Source organism: Cherax quadricarinatus, chromosome 5, assembly GCF_038502225.1.
Source record: "Cherax quadricarinatus isolate ZL_2023a chromosome 5, ASM3850222v1, whole genome shotgun sequence".
Classification (NCBI taxonomy): Eukaryota; Metazoa; Arthropoda; class Malacostraca; order Decapoda; family Parastacidae; genus Cherax; species Cherax quadricarinatus.
The window spans coordinates 64,756,030-64,780,983 of NC_091296.1; the positions used below are offsets into that span (position 1 = coordinate 64,756,030).

General features: G+C 38.6%; 1 protein-coding gene across 2 annotated transcripts in view; it reads left to right on the top strand.

Moving 5' to 3' along the window:
* Positions 1-13,033, top strand: part of l(3)05822 (lethal (3) 05822) — a 45,432-nt gene extending 32,399 nt beyond the window's left edge. For both annotated transcript variants that reach the window (XM_053771569.2, XM_053771570.2), the window contains exons 7-9: positions 5,020-5,118; positions 5,470-5,655; positions 12,246-13,033. In XM_053771569.2, coding sequence (XP_053627544.2) covers positions 5,020-5,118; positions 5,470-5,655; positions 12,246-12,374 — 414 coding nt within the window. In that variant the 3' untranslated portion in view covers positions 12,375-13,033. The remainder of the gene's footprint in view (positions 1-5,019; positions 5,119-5,469; positions 5,656-12,245) is intronic.
* Positions 13,034-24,954: the final 11,921 nt, after the last annotated feature.

Here is a 24,954-nt window from a genome sequence, read left to right on the forward strand (position 1 = left end):
TCCAAGCCCCTCGCCCACAAAACCTCCTTTACCCCCTCTTTCCAACCCTTTCGAGGACGACCCCTACCCCTCTTTCCTTCCCCTATAGATTTATATGCTTTCCATGTTATTCTACTTTGATCCATTCTCTCTAAATGACCAAACCACCTCAACAACCCCTCTTCTGCCCTCTGACTAATGCTTTTATTAACTCCACACCTTCTCCTAATTTCCACACTCAGAATTTTCTGCATAATATTTACACCACACATTGCCCTTAGACAGGACATCTCCACTGCCTCCAGCCGTCTCCTTGTTGCTGCATTTACTACCCAAGCTTCACATCCATATAAGAGTGTTGGTACTACTATACTTTCATACATTCCCTTCTTTGCCTCCATAGATAACGTTTTTTGACTCCACATATACTTCAACGCACCACTCACCTTTTTTCCCTCATCAATTCTATGATTAACCTCATCCTTCATAAATCCATCCGCCGACACGTCAACTCCCAAGTATCTGAAAACATTCACTTCTTCCATACTCCTCCCCAATTTGATATCTAATTTTTCTTTATCTAAATCATTTGATACCCTCATCACCTTAATCTTTTCTATGTTCACTTTCAACTTTCTACCTTTACACACATTCTCAAACTCATCCACTAACCTTTGCAATTTTTCTTTAGAATCTGCCATAAGCACAGTATCATCTGCAAAAAGTAACTGTGTCAATTCCCATTTTGAATTTGATTCCCCATAATTTAATCCCACCCCTCTCCCGAACACCCTAGCATTTACTTCTTTTACAACCCCATCTATAAATATATTAAACAACCATGGTGACATTACACATCCCTGTCTAAGACCTACTTTTACCGGGAAGTATTCTCCCTCTCTTCTACACACCCTAACCTGAGCCTCACTATCCTCATAAAAGCTCTTTACAGCATTTAGTAACTTACCACCTATTCCATAAAGTTTCAACATCTGCCACATTGCTCCTCTATCCACTCTATCATATGCCTTTTCTAAATCCATAAATGCAATAAAAACTTCCCTACCTTTATCCAAATACTGTTCACATATATGCTTCAATGTAAACACTTGATCTACACATCCCCTACCCACTCTGAAGCCTCCTTGCTCATCCGCAATTCTACATTCTGTCTTACCTCTAATTCTTTCAATTATAACTCTACCGTATACTTTTCCTGGTATACTCAGTAAACTTATTCCTCTATAATTTTTACAATCTCTTTTGTCCTCTTTCCCTTTATTTAAAGGGACTACACATGCTCTCCGCCAATCCCTAGGTACCTTCCCCTCTTTCATACATTTATTAAACAAAAGTACCAACCACTCCAACACTATATCCCCCCCTGCTTTTAACATTTCTGTCATGATCCCATCAGTTCCAGCTGCTTTACCCCCTTTCATTCTACGTAATGCCTCACGTACCTCCACCACACTTACATTCTGCTCTTCTTCACTCCTAAAAGATGGTATACCTCCCTGACCAGTGCATGAAATTACTGCCTCTTTCTTCCTTAACATTTAAAAGTTCCTCAAAATATTCTCACCATCTACCTAATACCTCCATCTCCCCATCTACTAACTCCCCTACTCTGTTTTTAACTGACAAATCCAGTCTTTCCCTAGGCTTTCTTAACTTGTTTAACTCACTCCAAAATTTTTTCTTATTTTCATTAAAATTTCTTGACAGTGCCTCTCCCACTCTATCATCTGCTCTCCTTTTGCACTCTTTCACCACTCTCTTTACCTTTCTTTTACTTTCCATATACTCTGCTCTTCTTATAACACTTCTGCTTTGTAAAAACCTCTCATAAGCTACCTTTTTCCCTGAATCCCTTCACTAAATATTAACCTGCTCACACTCCAACAGATCATCAGGTCCCAAATACCATTTGTCTCCATTCACTCCTATCGAACACGCTCATGCACGCCTGCTGGAAGTCCAAGCCCTTCGCCCACAAAACCTCCCTTACTCCCTTCCTTCCAACCTTTTTGAGGACGACCCCTACCCCGCCTTCGTTCCTCTACAGATTTATATGCTCTCCATGTCATTCTACTTTGATCCATTCTCTCTAAATGACCAAACCACCTCAACAACCCCTCTTCAGCCCTCTGACTAATACCAAATCAGGGTGACACAGAGAAGAAAACACATTGACTTATAATCACTGGCTGTCTTTACAGAAGTGTGATGATATCATAATACGATTACCCTATCTTACTGCAACCTCACCTCCACTTCCTCAGAATTCAGACACTGCCCTTCCCACCTCCAGGTTTCAGCTTCGGCTAACCAGTTTCCCTGAATCACTTCATAAGAGTCACCCTGCTCATACTCCAACAGCACAGCCATTTAAAACCATACATTTCCATTCACACTTAATATGTTCACACAGGCCTGTTGGATATTCATGCTCCTAGAACTTGAAAGCCTCATGTATTTGTCCCTGTATATACCTGGGGTAAGCGTTAAACCCATTAGGGTCATACTACATCTGGGAGAGGTGGTAGGAAATGATCTGGTTTGCTCTGATGAAATAGTGGGCAGCACCCATTCCTTGGGTCATGAGCATTTCATTTGTATCAAGACACCCCATTGCAGGGATGAACTTCATTTTTTTTTTTTATTTTTTTTTTTATTATCACACTGGCCGATTCCCACCAAGGCAGGGTGGCCCGAAAAAGAAAAACTTTCACCATCATTCACTCCATCACTGTCTTGCCAGAAGGGTGCTTTACACTACAGTTTTTAAACTGCAACATTAACACCCCTCCTTCAGAGTGCAGGCACTGTACTTCCCATCTCCAGGACTCAAGTCCGGCCTGCCGGTTTCCCTGAATCCCTTCATAAATGTTACTTTGCTCACACTCCAACAGCACGTCAAGTATTAAAAACCATTTGTCTCCATTCACTCCTATCAAACACGCTCACGCATGCCTGCTGGAAGTCCAAGCCCCTCGCACACAAAACCTCCTTTACCCCCTCCCTCCAACCCTTCCTAGGCCGACCCCTACCCCGCCTTCCTTCCACTACAGACTGATACACTCTTGAAGTTATTCTGTTTCGCTCCATTCTCTCTACATGTCCGAACCACCTCAACAACCCTTCCTCAGCCCTCTGGACAACAGTTTTGGTAATCCCGCACATCCTCCTAACTTCCAAACTACGAATTCTCTGCATTATATTCACACCACACATTGCCCTCAGACATGACATCTCCACTGCCTCCAGCCTTCTCCTCGCTGCAACATTCATCACCCATGCTTCACACCCATATAAGAGCGTTGGTAAAACTATACTCTCATACATTCCCCTCTTTGCCTCCAAGGACAAAGTTCTCTGTCTCCACAGACTCCTAAGTGCACCACTCACTCTTTTTCCCTCATCAATTCTATGATTCACCTCATCTTTCATAGACCCATCCGCTGACACGTCCACTCCCAAATATCTGAATACGTTCACCTCCTCCATACTCTCTCCCTCCAATCTGATATTCAATCTTTCATCACCTAATCTTTTTGTTATCCTCATAACCTTACTCTTTCCTGTATTCACCTTTAATTTTCTTCTTTTGCACACCCTACCAAATTCATCCACCAATCTCTGCAGCTTCTCTTCAGAATCTCCCAAGAGCACAGTGTCATCAGCAAAGAGCAGCTGATGACCCTGTGTGTGATTCTTTATCTTTTAACTCCACGCCTCTTGCCAAGACCCTCGCATTTACTTCTCTTACAACCCCATCTATAAATATATTAAACAACCACGGTGACATCACACATCCTTGTCTAAGGCCTACTTTTACTGGGAAAAAATTTCCCTCTTTTCTACATACTCTAACTTGAGCCTCACTATCCTCGTAAAAACTCTTCACTGCCTTCAGTAACCTACCTCCTACACCATACACTTGCAACATCTGCCACATTGCCCCCCTATCCACCCTGTCATACGCCTTTTCCAAATCCATAAATGCCACAAAGACCTCTTTAGCCTTATCTAAATACTGTTCACTTATATGTTTCACTGTAAACACCTGGTCCACACACCCCCTACCTTTCCTAAAGCCTCCTTGTTCATCTGCTATCCTATTCTCCGTCTTACTCTTAATTCTTTCAATTATAACTCTACCATACACTTTACCAGGTACACTCAACAGACTTATCCCCCTATAATTTTTGCACTCTCTTTTATCCCCTTTGCCTTTATACAAAGGAACTATGCATGCTCTCTGCCAATCCCTAGGTACCTTACCCTCTTCCATACATTTATTAAATAATTGCACCAACCACTCCAAAACTATATCCCCACCTGCTTTTAACATTTCTATCTTTATCCCATCAATCCCGGCTGCCTTACCCCCTTTCATTTTACCTACTGCCTCACGAACTTCCCCCACACTCACAACTGGCTCTTCCTCACTCCTACAAGATGTTATTCCTCCTTGCCCTATACACGAAATCACAGCTTCCCTATCTTCATCAACATTTAACAATTCCTCAAAATATTCCCTCCATCTTCCCAATACCTCTAACTCTCCATTTAATAACTCTCCTCTCCTATTTTTAACTGACAAATCCATTTGTTCTCTAGGCTTCCTTAACTTGTTAATCTCACTCCAAAACTTTTTCTTATTTTCAACAAAATTTGTTGATAACAGCTCACCCACTCTCTCATTTGCTCTCTTTTTACATTGCTTCACCACTCTCTTAACCTCTCTCTTTTTCTCCATATACTCTTCCCTCCTTGCATCACTTCTACTTTGTAAAAACTTCATATAAATTAAAAATATTAACGCAAGTGCTGATCCTTGTGGAACTTCTCTGATAACATTTTCCAGAAATGTCTTCTAATTTCTACATGCATTTTTCTTTCGTACAAGTTCGCCATCAGTAAAACTGTCATCACAGTACTAATGTATGGTACATAACCTTGTAATTCACTTATGTAAACATGCATTTGCCTCGGTGAAACTTGCATTATTTAATATTGCATTTACACCCACAGATCGGTGATGTGATCCAGCTTCTTTACCGGATTAATGAAGAGTGGCTTTTTGGGCGGTGTGGACTCAAGGAGGGCATGTTCCCACAGGCTTTTGTTAAGGTGAGACTTGGAGTTCAATACAAGTACCATCCAACTTACGACCAAGCTTGGTTCTCACCAACCGGTTGCAAGTCTAAATGGACGAAAGTCGAACCTTAGAAAATTGCCGACATACTGGGTAGGGCATAATGTCAAACCTTTGCTATATAAAGTACCTACATAGTATCGTATGTTACTTTTTACTACTGTATAAGCTGCCAGACGTACGGCTGTAAGTACGAGTGGTCATACGTTGAGCAGGTCGTAAGTCGGATAGTACTTGTATTTTGTTTGATTGAAAATGTATGAAAAAATAAGTGGATTTCTTAACTTTCTTCAGTTGTTTAGATTCATAATGCCTTTTGTTTGTAGATAATAGTACCCCTTGCTGGTGAAGACCCCCCAGCAGATTCATCTAGTCAGTCGGCTCCTGTAAGTGTGATAGAAGCAGCTAACGCACCTTGGTTTGGAATCTCCAGTGCCAACAGCGCATCTTCTCAAGCTGTTAAAGTTTTATATACATTCCAGGCTGAAGCACCAGAGGACCTCACGATACATGTATGTGCACCTATTATTTTTTATGAAAGTCTGTTTTTTAGTTTTCAACATGTTATTGAGTGAGTAATTTTATTCTTTGCCAATGTTAATCCTATTTATTGTATATCTTGATAGTGCGGTATTTCAGTAACTTGTGTTGTTGGAAAAAACATACAAAATCATGAAAGGTGAAGCTAGCTAAAAAAAAATTTTAAAATATAACACATAATAAGTAGAAAAGTGTAGGTAGTAGGTTGGTAGACAGCAACCGCCCAGGGAGGTACTACCGTCCTGCCAAGTGAGTGTAAAACGAAAGCCTGTAATTGTTTTACATGATGGTAGGATTGCTGGTGTCTTTTGTCTGTCTCATAAATATGCAAGATTACAGGTAAGTCTTGCTACTTCTACTTACACTTAGGTCACACTACACATACATGTACAAGCATATATATACACACCCCTCTGGGTTTTCTTCTATTTTCTTTCTAATTCTTGTTCTTGTTTATTTCCTCTTATCTCCATGGGGAAGTGGAACAGAATTCTTCCTCTGTAAGCCATGCGTGTCGTAAGAGGCGACTTAAATGCCGGGAGCAAGGGGCTAGTAACCCCTTCTCCTGTATATATTACTAAATTTAAAAGGAGAAACTTCAGTTTTTTCTTTTGGGCCACCCCACCTCAGTGGGATACGGCTGGTACGTTGAAAGAAGAAGAAGAAGTAGAAAAGTAAAGTTAACATGCCATTCCTTAAGTGTGTTATGCATTTAATGCCCTTGTAATGTGTTCATCTTTTTTTATTTACTCATTTGTTTGACAATTATGGTACAGAATAATTTTTGAAAAGGTTCAGATGCACCTTTCATGAATTTTCAAACAGTTACAGATAATTGAGATTATTTTGAAAAATTGCCAAAGATGTACAGTAGGTCCTGAGGTTGTAAATATCCAGATTACAATCTGTGCTCAGGATTGATTTATTCATGTAGACAGATATCTACTATTGGGAATACAAATTACAAGCATATACCTTGACAAACAACCTCTAAATTAAAGCCAATCTTAGGATTTTGTTAAGTATGTGCTCATTGGCTTTCCTTCGCCCAATTTTCTCATTTTTTCTACACATTTGTCAATATTTTTGTAGCTTAAGCCATATCTAAAGAAAGAGATGGAATTTGAAACTGGAGAAAGGAGCCATAGTATATATCTTAAAATGACTTCAATCAAAAAGGAACTGATCTCAGGAAGTAAAAATAGATCGTTATTTACTGTGACTGGTCTGTGCTTTTTTTTTATATCCAGTACAGTTGCACATTTCAAAAGAAAAATGTGTATAATTTAAAAAAAAATCAAGATCTCATTAGAACATACAGTAGGAATTTTAACTGTCCACTTCATACTAACTATAATAATAACAATTATTGAATTTCTACAAGTACATGTACAACGTATGCAGATCTGTGACATCAGTGACATACTACTATATAGAGAGCCCCTTGTTATGCAGAGCATTTTAGGCAAGTTAGGTAAACTTTAGCCCCAGGATGCAACCCACACCATTCAACTAACACCCAGGTACCTATTTTACTGATAGGTGAACCGGGACAGCAGGTGTCTTAAGGAAACGCATCCTTAGTGTTTCCACCTCTGAAACTGGGATCGAACCATGGACCTCAGTGTGTGAGCCGAGTGCTCTAGCAATCTAGCTATGGGACACCTACTGTTACACATCATATGCTGCTACTTTTTTTTTCCATAGATCAGTTTTACAGGCTAACAGCTGTTATCCTACTTTAGCTCATTTCAAAGCCCTGCTCTATCTATAATATACAACTACCCCTTGGGCTGCAACCCACAACAGTAGAGTGACACCCAGGTACCTGCTTACTGCTAGGTGAACGGGCAGTAGGTGTAAGGTAACTTGCCTATTGTTTCCTCCCATGCCAAGGATCAAACCACGGACCTTCAGTATGTGAGCTGAGTGCATTACCAAATGGACCACGAGACATGGACAGTTTTGATTATTGTTATCACTCCTTATCTCTTGGATATTAACAATGGTACCCAAGAACACTAGTGGTACTGGAGATACCAGGACAAATACACTATTTGTACCTTAGTATAGCCCACTGGCATGTATAGATCAACCTGTCAAACCAAAAATACCTTAATTTTTTATATATCCCATGTATAAATCTACACAGGTTGGCCATCACTAATCCGGCATCATTGGGACCTGTAGTGTGCCGGATTAGTGAGTTTGCCGGATTACAGAGTGGTTAGAATACACTTAACTTACACTTAGCAGAGACTTTCTGCTATATTTTCCTCATTTTCTTCATTGCTTTCTCCTCCACTGGCTTGCTGCTGTGGATTTACAACTATCTGGACAATTTCTGAGTCAGTATAATGATGAAATTTGAAATTATGCTAGCCAAAATTAGTGCCGGATTACTGATGGAACCAGATTACTGACGGCTGACTTGTATTAGTTTTTGAGGTGACTAGCCCATAAACTGTGTATGATATACTATGCTGTATGTCTGGACCAGGCTGCATCTGATTTACATCATGTGCCTGATTTTTGTTTTCTGCCTTCAGATTTGCCATCTTAGGCCTAGCCCAATTGCTTGTCCCTTGCTGCCACCTGATGCCAAGGGAAAAATCACTGGTCACATGGTAAATCCTAGGGCATTTGGGGTAATACTAAGGCTTGATTTGGAGTAAAATCCAAAAGATATTATGGGCTGGAGACACCAATAATAACGAGAGGTGGAGCTCCAAAGAGGAATTATCCTTTGTTATAAACACAGCATGCGATATCACAACCCTCTACCCTCACAGTAGCGGCTGCATCACATTCACTACAAATGGCACCATAAGATATATAATCACCAAGTATTATAAAACAGGTAAACCAGGTGTTGAACTTGCAGGAAGATAAGTCATTTGTCCCAGTGTGTCTTACAATAACAATTCTAATGAATATGATTACTTCAAATTATTCTTTGGTGATGCACTTGTATTAGTACAATGCAAATTATGAACTGGTACAAGTACACAGTGATACATACATGAGTTTCAGTGAAATCTCAACTTCAAAAGTGGAAAGATACTACTGTTGCATAGATGTACTTGTTCTTTGCAACACTAATGCCACATACTCAAAAAAAGAATTTATCAAAATAGTGGAGTACATATAAACTTGTAGCAACATAAGCTTTCAGTGAAATCATGACAGTTGATCAATTTTTGTTAGTTTATATGTTGCATTACTGACACAAGTAATTCCCACAGAATTTGTTGTACAAAATAAGACATGATTATGTACTTTAACCCTTTCAGTTTCCCCACAGATCTGTTATTGAAACCAGTGTCACTTGTATAGATCTACGTTTTAAGTATAACACCCTCGAATATTCTGTGAGCAGTAAATTTTGGGCTTGACAAAAGAAAATGGGTCTGGGCAGTGGATGTGCACAACATAAAAAAAAAAAACTTGTCTCATGCAATGCATGATGAGAAAAGCAAGCCTCTGACTTTGACTGTGTGTTTGGTTTCAAATAGCAACTTTGAGCTGGGTTTTTTAGGGTGGTTTTTATGGTTGTATTGGCTTTCTTGATATCGGTTGATAGACTGGAAGACTTCGTAGTGACATAAAGGTGATTTTGGTCGGTTTTAGACCAGATGTAGCTTGAGATGGGCCTCAAAGTAGTCTGCTTCAGTTATTGGGATGGCCTAAACTATGACCACTCATTCTTGGTTGTATTTTATTATCTGAGAAATAGGGTATAACTTTGATTTTTTTAAATGTTTTTTAATTGGAATTTATTTAATTTTGTGTTGATAAATTTACTGACTTCTCTGCATTTTATAGAACATATTCTTGCTCTCACCTGATAGAATGGAAGGCATACTAGTGAAATAACTAAGAATTGGGTTGAATTGAGTATTGGAATTAGCTTAAAACAGGATTATGTGCAAAAAATGCCTGTGAAAATTATGCACAGACCACCAACTTTGTGCCTGCATAATTCTGTTAGTTTTCCATCAAATTTCACATTTTTTAAATGTCATAACTTTTAGAGAAAGATTCTCTACCAATTCAAAAGATAAAATTATTTTATTTACATTTTTTTAAATCGTGACATTGTCAGTACTTTTTATTTTGGGGTGCAACGTGAAAAGGCTAAGGAAAAATTTAGCAAGTATTTTTACCCCTTCAAGAACATCGTTATAGAAGAGTCTTTGATATTCATAGATGGGCTTTCCCAGCAAAAGACGTTGAAAAATAATTTTATCTTACAGAATGTAAGAAAGCATTTTTATTAATCAAATAAAACTTAAATTAGTGGAATCTGTTACAAACTTATGATTTTATGGCATGTTGAATTTTGAGAAAAATGGTCACTCGTTGGCAACAGCAGTATAACTGCATCAGTGTTACTCAATTTTATAAAGTTGCTATTCTTCTTCTTTCAACAAACCAGCTGTATTCCACAGAGGCAGGGTGGCCCAGAAGGAAAAACGAAAGATTCTCCTTTTAAATTTAGTAATATATAGAGGAGAAGGGGTTACTAGCCCCTTGCTCCTGGCATTTTAGTCTCCTCTTACAACACACATGGCTTACGGAGGAAGAATTCTGTTCCACTTTCCCGTGGAGATAAGTGGAAATAAACAAGAACTAGTAAGAAGATAGAAAACCCAGAGGGGTGTGTATATATCTGCTTGTACATGTATATGTAGTGTGACCTAAGTGTAAGCAGAAGTAGCAAGAGTTACCTGAAATCTTGCATGTTTGAGACAGGATTGCTGGCATCCTTTTTTCTACCATCATGTAAAACAATTACAGGCTTCCATTTTACACTCACTTGGCAGGACGGTAGTACCTCTGGGCGGTTGCTGTCTACCAACCTACTACCTAGGAAAGTTGCTATTCTGCTCACAAATTTTGAGCTACATAAACCCTGCAGTGAAATAGGATCTACTGTACATAAATTTTATTTTCATTGGTACAAAATAAATGTAGAGTATCATTGTCTTTAACACATTTTAGATTATTGTACATATTACCTTTAAGTAAACTTATGACTTTTTTTTAACTGTGGGTAGATTTGTACATAATATAAATTGGCAAGGATTAAGTATGGCTGTAGACGAGTTGTGGGGTCATGGCTGGCACTCGATACAAGGGTGGGTGTGTAAGTTGTGTGTGAATGCTGCAACTTTCTTTATATGGAGAAGAGTAAATTTTATATTATTTAACCCTTTGACTGTCGTGGTCGTATATATACGTCATAGGAGATACCGTGTTTGACATATCTATACGCATAAATTCTAGCGGCTTCAAATCAAGCAGGAGAAAGCTGGTAGGCCCACATGTGAGAGAATGGGTCTCCATGGTCAGTGTGCACCATATAAAAAAAATCGGGGAGCCAGTGGTGCATTGTGGGAATACCATTTCAGTCGTCCTTTTTCAGCATGTCTAGGTAAGAAATATGTGACTCCCCAGCAAATCTGGGACTCTTCTCTTCCCAAGTGATGCTCTAACACAGATGGAAGTGTCAGTGAAGATCAATTTCATGATTTCGAGGAGTTTGAGACCAAAAGCAATGGAGGAGGAAGAGGAGGAGGAGGAGGAGGAGGAGGAGGAGGAGGAGGAAGAGGAGGAGGAGGAGGAGGAGGAGGAGGAGGAAGAAGAGGAGGAGGAGGAGGAAGAAGAAGAGGAGGAGGAGGAAGAAGAAGAGGAGGAGGAGGAAGAAGAGGAGGAGGAGGAAGAAGAGGAGGAAGAGGAGGAGGAGAAGGAAGAAGAGGAGGAGGAGGAAGAGGAGGAGGAGAAGGAAGAAGAGGAGGAGGAGGAAGGAAGGAGGAAGAGGAAGGAAGGAGGGAGGAGGAGGAAGGAGGGAGGAGGAGGAAGGTGTATGACACCATGTTTTATGTGTGAGGAGTGTAAAACACCATTGTGTATGACACCATGTTTTATGTGTGAGGAGTGTAAAACACCACTGTGTATGACACCATGTTTCAAAGAGTTCCACAAGCTGCAGAACTTCTAGGAATATGTTCAGTGACTGTATATTGGTATATATATTATAGAACAATAGTAATAAAAATTTTTTTGTTTGTTTTTGTAAACAAGTTTTGTAAACAATATATTGATAATTATGTTTGTGTGCTTATTGTGTTGTATACAACGAGTGTATATATGTACATTACACCTTACTTTGATCTCACAGGCCACATAAGTTATGTGAAAAAATAAAATAATGAAAAAAACAACAAACCTTCAAATACAAGTAAACTAAAGTTTACCGGGTGAGCGGCAGTCGCCGCTGTTGCCATACGCGGCTCATTTTCTGCAAACTTCATGCCTCTATATCTGGGTAAGTACTGATGGGAATTTTTTTTTTTTTGGACTAAAACAATCAGAAAAATAATCTTAACATTTTCATAAGAAAAAATAATTTTTTTTTTTTTTTTTTTTTTTAATATTTTGCGACACCAGGAGACACTTCAGGATTGGGCCTTTCGACAGTCAAAGGGTTAATAATACCCAAGTATTTGCTTGAAAACTAGATAAAATTCATCTAACTGAATTTTTTCCTTTTAAACAGGAAGGCAGTGTGGTTCATGTGTTGGCTCGCCTGAATGATCAGTGGCTGTATGGAGAGTGTAATGGAAAGTGTGGACAATTCCCCGGAAACTTTGTTGATAGAATACCACCCAATCTTCTTCAGATGTGACCTCGCTGTAAATAGGCAACAAATATAATATAGTTCTTAAACACAAAGGTTAACTAATGATTTCATGATTTCCCTATTTAAAAAAACATTGATATGATTTATTAAGTTTTAAGCTGTGCATTTGTTAAGGAATAGTGCAAGCATTGTCTACCTCTTCAGCAAAGCCTTTCATGCATTATGGTGTTAAGAAACACTTTCAGTTCCTTGCCAAAGCTTACTTAGGGATTCAGCAAGTTAAAAATGGGTGTGCCTCTTGTACAAACTGATAAGAAACATGCTTTCTATGTCTAGACAGGTTTCCAGATTTATGCAGCTGGTGGTCAACGGGTATTATTTTGTTGTCTCTTAAGAGGTATTTTTAATAGCCTCCTAGTCTGACTCCTTCATAAATGTTTTGAAATTTCACAGCTTTGAAGTAGGAAAAATGATAGATCTAGGTAGACAAGGAAATGGCTGATGCTGTGTAGAATGCTCTAAAATGAATTGATGTTGCAGTTTGGAACTACACATCTTTCATGTTAAGAAAGTATAACATATTTTTTTGTAAGGAACTAATTCATTGCATCTTAAATTTAGGAAAACTTATCACCATGTATGTATATTACATTTTCTAGTTTATCATGATTTACTTAGACTTCATTAAACTGTTACATAGTGAATATTTTACTATAAATCCTGTACATATTTTGAATTATCATAACATCAGTGTTATATCTTGAACTGCCAATATTACTGTTGAAAAGCAGTGTTTTCTTGCATTTACTCGATACCATACTGTGCTTATGGTAAATGAGTTCAGATCAAATACTATAGTATTTATGAGAAGGTTAATATAAAAAGATTGAAATCCTTTCCTTCAATTTAAAGAAAGATAAAGGCTTATGCAAGATTATTATATTAATATTTCTTTGTCTTAAAAGCTATGAGCAAGTTTTGTGGAGAAGCATATTTTTTCTATAAACAGGAGTCACTCATTGAAGTACAGTCAGTATCAACTTTTAATCCAAAGCAAGGGAATGGTGGTTTTAGAATTTATCCTTATCTTTTTATTAGCTACCTTTTGAAATCTCTACATTTTTTACAGCTTTGTGGTTTGTTATAAAGGAATTTTTCTTGCTACTGCCTGTTACGATTCAAATTTTTTGGAAAGCTTTACCCTTACATTTTAGTTTTATAAGTTGGCATTATGGTAAACTTGTGGATTTTCTTTCCTTGGTAATTGACTCAGAGTGGTAAACCTTAATACGGTATTGACTATCCCAGTGCCAAAGTGAAGATGTGATGATTTGTCATTAAGGTAGAAAATGTTCAAGGATCATAAGGTAAAAAGAAATGTAATAAACTGTATTTGAGACAATGCAACAGTTCAGAAAATTGCTGATAATTCATTCAAGAAATTGAATGTGCCCTCCCCTTCCTTGGATCGAACCTGAATGCTACCCATATCCCCAGGCGCTATATGACCCCCATGGATTAAGTGCTTCCCCATAAATGTAATAATGCTGATACTTCACGTCAGTCACAGTTCCTTTTGTTATAGGAAGATTAAAATTTCTTGTGCAACATTTGATAATTGTATCCTGTTAGCTTTTTTTTTTTTTTTTTTTTTTTTTTTTTTTTTTATTTATCAGAAACCATCTCCCACCAAGGTAGGGCAACTCAAAAAAAAGGAAACATCACTCATTCAACAGCTGTCTTGTCAGACTTGTGCAAGCGTAATACAAATGACCCTTCAAACTGCAACATCTCTGCCCTTCCAGAGTGCAAGTACTGTACTTTCCATGGATCTTTCTATTAAACCAATAAAAAATCCAGGGCAAGTTATATTATATATGAAGCAATAACAGTCTTGTTTTGTGCCAGATTTAACTTTAATAAAACAAATTTACTTTAAAAGATATTGTGTGCATACACATTCAAATAGAAAACTCTACACTTGTGAAAACTGTTTGAATACAGTCATCCCTCCAAATTTTCTGGGATGTGTGTTTCTAGAAGCCCTACAAAATGAGAAACTTCAAATACATTAGTAAATGAACATCAGTTTTTTTTTATTTGGGTTCATTTCATCTTTGATTTACTGCAGTATATCTGTAGTGGAGGGAAGGCGGGGTAGGAAAGACTGGAGGGAAGGGGTAAAGGACGTTTTGTGTGCGAGGGGCTTGGACTTTCAGCAAGCATGCGTGAGCGTGTTAGATAGGAGCATTCAGGGAAACCAGCAGGCCAGACTAGAGTCCTGGTGATAGGAAGTACAGTGCCTGCACAATGAAGGAGGGGTGTTAATGCTGTAGTTTTATAACTGTAATATAAGTGCACCTCTGGCAAGACATTGATGCAGTGAATGATGGTGAAAGTTTTTCTTTTCACCCTACCTTGGTGGGAAACGGCCAGTGTGTTTATGATATAAAAAAATATAAATATCTCTAATTTGGTTAACATTAACATTTAAAAAATTGATATTAGGAAAGCCGTTGAGCCACAAAGAACGTTGTATCATTGAATATATTTTCTGGTTGCTCATTTTGGTAAAGATGTTGGATAGCTGAAATTCTTGAATACAGCAGGTTGCAAATTTGGAAGGACAACTGTATGTGGTTTAGCTGCAGGTCCTTCTCAACCATCCCCATAAAAGTCTTCCTAAGTGTGGACGTTTTATATTTCTTCAGTGTACTGTATGTATGTATGTATATATATACAGTGGACCCCCGGTTAACGATTTTAATCCGTGCAAGAGGGGTAATTGTTATGCGAAATAATCGTTATGTGAATGAATTTTCCCCATAAGAAATAATGGAAATAAAATTAATCCGTGCAAGACACCCAAAAGTATGAAAAAAAAAATTTTTTACCACATGAAATGTTAATTTTAATACACACAAACTGAAAAAGGCATGCACACTTACATGACACTTACTTTTATTGAAGATCTGGTGATGATTGATGGGATGGGAGGAGGGGAGAGCATTATCTTCTTACTGTTTAGAAGGGGAATCCCCTTCCATTAGGACTTGAGGTAGCAAGTCCTTTTCCGGGTTACTTCCCTTCTTCTTTTAATGCCACTAGGACCAGCTTGAGAGTCACTGGACCTCTGTCGCACAACAAATCTGTCCATAGAGCTCTGTACCTCCCGTTCCTTTACGATTTGTCTAAAATGGGCCACAACATTGTCACTGAAATAGTCACCAGCACGGCTTGCAACAGCTGTGTCAGGGTGATTTTCATCCATAAAGGTTTGCAGTTCAACCCACTGTGCACACATTTCCTTAATCTTTGAAGTAGGCACAATGGATTCCACAACTGGCATAGGCTTCTCAGGGTTAGCCCCAAACCCTTCAAAATCTTTCTTAATTTCCATACTAATTCTCACCCTTTTTACCACAGGGTTGGCACTAGAAGCTTTCTTGGGGCCCATGGTCACTTATTTTCCAGAAACACCACCGAAAACACTGTAATAATACGAAATATTCCGAGTGTATGCTTGGATGTTAGCGCGGAGGCTGCCTGGTAAACAATGGCATGGGCGGCACATGTGAGGCTGGGTGAGGGCGCACATTGGACGCGTCTCGGACGAAAATCGGTGAGCGGGTTTTTAATCGGTATGCGCTGCAAAAATTTTGCGATTAAAGTAAGCGGTATGCGAAATAATCGCTATGTGATGCCATCGTTATGCGGGGGTCCACTGTATATATATGTATGTATGTGTATATATATATATATATATATATATATATATATATATATATAAATATATATAAAGTGGACACCCCCAAATCGATCTCCACCGAATGCGACCAATTATGTAAGTGTATTTATGTAAGTGCGTTTGTACGTGTATGTTTGGGGGTCTGAAATGGACTAATCTACTTCACAATATTCCTTATGGGAATAAATTCGGTCAGTACTGGCACCTGAACATACTTCTGGAGTGAAAAAATATCGTTAACCGGGGGTCCACTGTATATATAAGAAAGAAAATCCCCCAAAAAAGAAAATACTTTCATCATCATTCAACACTCACCACACTCACACATTATCACTGCTTTTGCAGAGGTGCTCAGAATACAACAGTTTAGAAGCATATACGTATAAAGATACACAACATATCCCTCCAAACTGCCAATATCCCAAACCCCTCCTTTAAAGTGCAGGCATTGTACTTCCCATTTCTAGGACTCAAGTCCGACTATATGAAAATAACCGGTTTCCGTGAAACCCTTCACTAAATATTACCCCTCACACTCCAACAGATCGTCAGGTCCCAAGTATCATTCGTCTCCATTCACTCCTATCTAACACGCTCCTGCACGCTTGCTGGAAGTCCAAGCCCCTCGCCCACAAAACCTCCTTTACCCCCTCTTTCCAACCCTTTCGAGGACGGCCCCTACCCCTCCTTCCTTCCCCTATAGATTTATATGCTTTCCATGTCATTCTACTTTGATCCATTCTCTCTAAATGACCAAACCACCTCAACAACCCCTCTTCTGCCCTCTGACTAATACTTTTATTAACTCCACACCTTCTCCTAATTTCCACACTCCGAATTTTCTGCATAATATTTACACCACACATTGCCCTTAGACAGGACATCTCCACTGCCTCCAACCGTCTCCTCGCTGCTGCATTTACCACCCAAGCTTCACATCCATATAAGAGTGTTGGTACTACTATACTTTCATACATTCCCTTCTTTGCCTCCATAGATAACGTTTTTTGACTCCACATATACCTCAATGCACCACTCGCCTTTTTTCCCTCATCAATTCTATGATTAACCTCATCCTTCATAAATCCATCCGCTGACACGTCAACTCCCAAGTATCTGAAAACATTCACTTCTTCCATACTCCTCCTCCCCAATTTGATATCCAATTTTTCTTTATCTAAATCATTTGATACCCTCATCACCTTACTCTTTTCTATGTTCACTTTCAACTTTCTACCTTTACACACATTCTCAAACTCATCCACTAACCTTTGCAATTTTTCTTTAGAATCTCCCATAAGCACAGTATCATCAGCAAAAAGTAACTGTGTCAGTTCCCATTTTGAATTTGATTCCCCATAATTTAATCTCGCCCCTCTCCCGAACACCCTAGTATTTACTTCTTTTACAACCCCGTCTATAAATATATTAAACAACCATGGTGACATTACACATCCCTGTCTAAGACCTACTTTTACCGGGAAGTAAGCTCCCTCTCTTCTACACACCCTAACCTGAGCCTCACTATCCTCAAAAAAGCTCTTTACAGCATTTAGTAACTTACCACCTATTCCATATACTTGCAACATCTGCCACATTGCTCCTCTATCCACTCTATCATATGCCTTTTCTAAATCCAAATAATGCAATAAAAACTCCCCTGACCTTTATCTAAATACTGTTCACATATATGCTTAAATGTAAACACTTGATCTACACATCCCCTACCCACTCTGAAGCCTCCCTGCTCATCCGCAATCCTACATTCTGTCTTACCTCTAATTCTTTCAATTATAACCCTACTGTATACTTTTCCTGGTATACTCAGTAAACTTATTCCTCTATAATTTTTACAATCTCTTTTGTCCCCTTTCCCTTTATATAAAGGGACTATACATGCTCTCCGCCAATCCCTAGGTACCTTCCCCTCTTTCATACATTTATTAAACGAAAGTACCAACCACTCCAACACTATATCTCCCCCTGCTTTTAACATTTCTGTCATGATCCCATCAGTTCCAGCTGCTTTACCCCCTTTCATTCTACGTAATGCCTCACGTACCTCCACCACACTTACATTCTGCTCTTCTTCACTCCTAAAAGATAGTATACCTCCCTGGCCAGTGCATGAAATTACCGCCTCCCTTTCTTCCTCAGCATTTAAAAGTTCCTCAAAATATTCTCACCATCTACCTAATACCTCCCTCTCCCCATCTACTAACTCCCCTACTCTGTTTTTAACTGACAAATCCATACTTTCCCTAGGCTTTCTTAACTTGTTTAACTCACTCCAAAATTTTTTCTTATTTTCATTAAAATTTCTTGACAGTGCCTCTCCCACTCTATCATCTGCTCTCCTTTTGCACTCTCTCACCACTCTCTTCACCTTTCTTTTACTCTCCATATACTCTGCTCTTCTTATAACACTTCTGCTTTGTAAAAAACCTCTCATAAGCTACCTTTTTCTCTTTTATCACACCCTTTACTTCATCATTCCACCAATCACTCCTCTTCCCACCTGCCCCCACCCTCCTATAACCACAAACTTCTGCCCCACATTCTAATACTGCATTTTTAAAACTATTCCACCCCTCTTCAACCCCCCCCCCCTTACTCATCTTTGCACTAGCCCACCTTTCTGCCAATAGTCGCTTATATCTCGCCCGAACTTCCTCCTCCCTTAGTTTATACACTTTCACCTCCCTCTTACTTGTTGTTGCCACCTTCCTCTTTTCCCATCTACCTCTTACTCTAACTGTAGCTACAACTAAATAATGATCCGATATATCAGTTGCCCCTCTATAAACATGTACATCCTGGAGCCTACCCATCAACCTTTTATCCACCAATACATATTCTAACAAACTACTTTCATTACGTGCTACATCACACCTTGTATATTTATTTATCCTCTTTTTCATAAAATATGTATTACTTATATGTGTGTGTGTGTGTGTGTGTGTGTGTGTGTGTGTATATATATATATATATATATATATATATATATATATATATATATATATATATATATATATATATATATATGCAAAACAACCACTCTGAAAGAATAGAGAAATTCCAAGCGCTTTCGTGACTACTCACATTATCAAGGAACTATGAAAGTAAAGCATCCATAGTTCCTTGATAATGTGAGTAGTCACGAAAGCGCTTGGAATTTCTCTATTCTTTCAGAGTGGTTGTTTTGCATATTCTGAAATCACCTGTTTACTGTGATCTTATTGTATGTATGTATGTATGTATATATATATGTATATATATATGGAGAGAGGGGGTAAAGGAGGTTTTGTGGGTAAGGGGCTTGGACTTCCAGCAAGCGTGCGTGAGCGTGTTAGATAGGAGTGAATGGAGACGAATGGTACTTGGGACCTGACGATCTGTTGGAGTGTGAGCAGGGTAATATTTAGTGAAGGGATTCAGGGAAACCGGTTATTTTCATATAGTCGGACTTGAGTCCTGGAAATGGGAAGTACAATGCCTGCACTTTAAAGGAGTGGTTTGTGATATTGGCAGTTTGGAGGGATATGTTGTGTATCTTTATACGTATATGCTTCTAAGCTGTTGTATTCTGGGCACCTCTGCAAAAGCAGTGATAATGTGTGAGTGTGGTGAAAGTGTTGAATGATGATGAAAGTATTTTCTTTTTGGGGATTTTCTTTCTTTTTTGGGTCACCCTGCCTCGGTGGGAGACGGCCGACTTGTTGAAAAAAAAAAAAAAAATATATATATATATATACGTGTATATATATATATATATATACAGTGGACCCCCGCATAACGATGGCATCACATAGCGATTTTTCCGCATACCGATTACTTTTATCGCAAAATTTTTGCAGCGCATACCGATTAAAAACCCGCTTACCGATTTTCGTCCGAGACGCGTCCAATGTGCCCTCAGCCAGCCTCACATGTGCCGGCCGTCCCATTGTTTACCAGCCAGCCTCCGCGGTAACATCCAAGCATACACTCGGAATATTTCGTATTATTACAGTGTTTTCGGTGCTGTTTCTGGAAAATAAGTGACCATGGGCCCCAAGAAAGCTTCTAGTGCCAACCCTGTGGTAAAAAGGGTGAGAATTAGTATGGAAATTAAGAAAGATTTTGAAGGGTTTGGGGCTAACCCTGAGAAGCCTATGCCAGTTGTGGAATCCATTGTGCCTACTTCAAAGATTAAGGAAATGTGTGCACAGTGGGTTGAACTGCAAACCTTTATAGATGAAAATCACCCTGACACAGCTGTTGCAAGCCGTGCTGGTGACTATTTCAATGACAATGTTGTGGCCCATTTTAGACAAATCGTAAAGGAACGGGAGGTACAGAGCTCTATGGACAGATTTGTTGTGCGACAGAGGTCCAGTGACTCTCAAGCTGGTCCTAGTGGCATTAAAAGAAGAAGGGAAGTAACCCCGGAAAAGGACTTGCTACCTCAAGTCGTAATGGAAGGGGATTCCCCTTCTAAACAGTAAGAAGATAATGCTCTCCCCTCCTCCCATCCCATCAATCATCACCAGATCTTCAATAAAAGTAAGTGTCATTTAATTGTGCATGCCTTTTTCAGTTTGTGTGTATTAAAATTAACATTTCATGTGGTAAAAAAAAAATTTTTTCATACTTTTGGGCGTCTTGCACGGATTAATTTGATTTCCATTATTTCTTATGGGGAAAATTCATTCGCATAACGATTATTTCGCATAACGATGAGCCCTCTTGCACGGATTAAAATCGTTAACCGGGGGTCCACTGTATATATATATATATATATATATATATATATATATATATATATATATATATATATATATATATTTTATATATATATATATATATATATATATACACACACACACACATACACACATACATACATACATACATACATAACTATGGACATGGGCACTTATTCAACCACCCACTCCTCTCACTAGATATCTAATAAGTGGTTAAGAGGTAGGATTCAAGAGCTGGAACTAGTTCCTAGCAAACACATGAAAGTGTTTACTCATTGTATATAGTATACACTACATCAGTTGACAGGAAATACAATTTTTAGAGAACTAGTAGTGAAAAGTATGCCATTAATTCTTCGTGTCATATGAGATGTACAGTTTGTATATAGTATGCTGCATATACTGAATTTACCTCTTGTTAGTTTATACAAAAGGAATATTTAAAACTGCATTGGGGTTGTATAAAGAAATTTAACTTAGACATGTAAATTTGATCATAAAGCTTTTATAGATTTCTATCTAGTGTACTGACCATAAGTGAAAGCAAATTAGTGCAACATTATCAGATCTTTTCATATTCAAGTGTTATGCAAAACTGTACATGTGAAGGTCTCTTATTAATAATGCATCAACATTAGTTTCACATTTGCTTTATGGACAGTGGCATTGATGCTCAGTTTCCAACTTCCCATAAACCAAAGATGTGATGGACATTTATAACAGTGCTTTCCTTTGTGCTTAGACTAGTGAAATATGAAGCATTAAACATAAATGTATATTAACAAGTCAAAAATTATTAGAACCTGACAACTGATGCTACATATTGGACCATGAAGTAAATTTCCCAAAATAGTGTCATACAGCAATAATTTATGTTCAACAGTGGTTGTGCATCAGTTACTATTAAGTACCAAGGCTGCCGTGCTTCAGTAAGAACTTTCTTGGATTAACAGCTTACATTATAGTACTAGTTGAAAACTAAAATTTTTAGAAACAGTAAAATGTAAGGGAATGCTTTAAATATACTAGTTTGTGATGAAAGACAGTTCTAGAAGATATTTGCCATTATTAATAAGCATAAAAACAATGTCTTCGATGTTGAGCATGTCTTAAGCAAGGTACAGAAGACTGTCATATATGTATGCATTATGTGATTGAGATGTATAAAGTGCTACATTATTTTATACATTCTCCATAGCAAATTAATATTTCCCACCATTGGAACTTAATGGTTCCAACACATTCAGTAAATGGGTAAGCCTGCTTTGCATTATTAGTGATATTTGTATTTGTTTCATAACCATTCATTATTTGAAGCCCTAGATATAGTTCAGAAGGAAAAATGAAATATTGCTCAATCTGTATGCCTTTCAGAACATAAGTATTAAATTGTAATTTAAAAATTTAATACATAAAACTTCTGAAATTCTCCTTTCTAATGAAGCTTTATTTAATATTGGTTAATATTTTATATGCCACTTGTGTATATTTATAAATTAAAAATATAAAGTAGTGGAATTTGTACCAGCTATTGGCATCACTATTAGCATTCCAACCAATCAATTTTATTAGTTAAAATCATTATGCCTGCTAATCAGATTAATAAATTTATTTATAATTTATAGTTTAATTTTCATAACCATTCATGTCCATATACCTAAACTGAAAAATCCCCTTAAAGGAAATAACCTTGCTGCAATGAAGGGGTTCTTGGTCCAAGGAATTTTACTTTCTCTTTCCTTAGATTGAATCTAAATACCCCAACCCACCCTATTATGGTCTCATTGATGGGGATATTTTTCCTTCTGTGAAAAACTATCACTATTGGCCCTGTCCCCTCAAGGAAGGTTCCTTGATGTTGGTGAGGGGCTCTTGATTTAGGGAACTGGATCTGTGCTCCAGTTCCCCGAATTAAGCCTGAATGCCTTCCACATCCCCCCCCCCCCAGGCGCTGCATAATCCTCCGGGTTTAGCGCTTCCCCCTTGATAATAATAATAATATTGGCCCTGTCTTGATGCTAGGCACTAAACCCAAAAGTGTCAGTGTTGCAGGGTCAGATGTGCTAAATAAGGAATATGCAGAGGTCATAGGATAGTATCTGGTAGGAGTGTGCAAGAGTCAAGTTTGGCAGTAGTAGTAGCAGTGCTAAAGGTAAAGAGTCGGAGTCAAAGGTAGTACTTTCAGCAAGGCCAGGTCAGAAGTGAATTGTGTGTGCCTGCTGATAAACAGAACAATTTATTAAGAGATGAATAATCTATAATTTAACCTGACGATCCTCAGAACTGTACTAAGTGTTTTCTCCATGAATCCTGTTAGTGTGACTTACATGTCTGATGATCAGAAACCCAAACATCATTTTAACAAAATGCAATTTATTGTGGATCAACTCAGACCACTTTTAACAATAGCTGTAAAGTTGTCTAGAGATTATTGGAAAATAGTCCAAGAAAGGAATACTCCTGTATGAAATTAGGTCATGAACTTCTGAATGAGCAGCAGTCTCGGCCTGTGGGCAGTGAGTGGCACAAGAGATGAGGCCCTGGACATAGCAACAGAGACAGGTGCAACAAGTCCACCACTCATAGAAGACACTGGCGCCTCCACCTCCTCTACTTCTATCCACCGAGAAGACTTGGCCAGCACCTCCATTGAGGGAATTAGAAGTGCTGATAAATTCCTTCTGACAATATTAAGTGCACCGCGGGTTCAAACCCCACCCATGGTATGGTCTGTTTGCAATCGTGTCATTACGATTTCGTGAGGCACGAGAGAGAGAGACGAGGCCCTGGACATAGCAACGGAGACAGGTGCAAAAAGTCCACTGCTCATAGAAGGCTCTGGTGCCTCCACCTCCTCTACATCTGTGGAAATTTGTGGTGCCAAAGAAATTCCATGGACGGATTCACTGTAAATAAGCTTTAAGAGCCCTTAACATCCACTCAAACACTAGATGACAAAGGGAGTGAGTTTGTACATACTAATCGATAGATTTACCCTTTAAGGAGGTTTAGGTAGGTTTATACTATTAGTAACAAATATTAGAATTGATAATATAGTCTTAGACCTTAATATAGGCGAATATTAGGTTATATTAGATGAGGTGAACTAGCAACTCCATACTTGAACGGAGACAGGAGTCAGACAGACAGACACAGTTATTGACTAGACACCGTGGTGATAAGGTACTGGGAGCTACAGCTCGGTGCCCCACGTGTCTTCAAAATACTTGGCCTGTGGAACAAATTATCATAGAGGCTTCCTGAAGTACCGAAGATATTCGTCTCACTGCGGGGGGCCTGGATAGAGATGATGCCTTTCATTTCTCTTAGCATAGCTGGCCAGCGATATTCTGAGGAACGTGGTTTATTTAAACTGTAGGTCATTAGCAGGCGAACGCCCAGAGACCTGGTAAGATTACGGGCATCTCTTAAGTGTTAGTCTAGAAGCTAGTGTCTCACTGCATAAATATTGCTTAAGGAATACCCATTGAGTTCAGGGATCTTTAAGGCGCAGGCAGGGGATCAGGGTTGGAATTTAGGGAGGGGCCCTGGGCCCCCCACAAAATGATGAAAAATATTATGACATTATACTGAGAATTGAATAGACTGCAAAAAGAGAAAATGTGTGCAAGTTTGAATTGTGGTGGGTTTGTTATGTTGAGTCATCTAATCGCTGGTGTTACATCATCGGTGTGTGTGTCGTCAGCTGCATGACAAGGATGATCCACAGCACATCTTGGGAGTGCAGGGCACTGCAGTATGAATGACTGCTTGATTGTGGTCAGTATGTGAACAACAGTATGATAGTGAGGACGAAATAGGGTAAGTGATCACTGCTACGTGTTTCGGTTATTGTCAAGAGTAAAAAATTATATTCTGGTACTGAACAGGAATTTTTTAATACGAGTAAGCGAGCAAGCATAGGGAAGCGAAGCTTTCTATACAACTTTTAAGGGCAAAGTAAAAGGACACTAGTGCAACTAATGTGACATTTTATTGTGGCAACGTTTCACTCTCCAGGAGCTTGTCAAGCCGTCACAGCTTTTAACAACTGATGCACCATTTTTCACTTCGTAAAAAATGGTGCATCAGTTGTTAAAAGCTGTGATCCAGACTTTTCCTCAGTTCT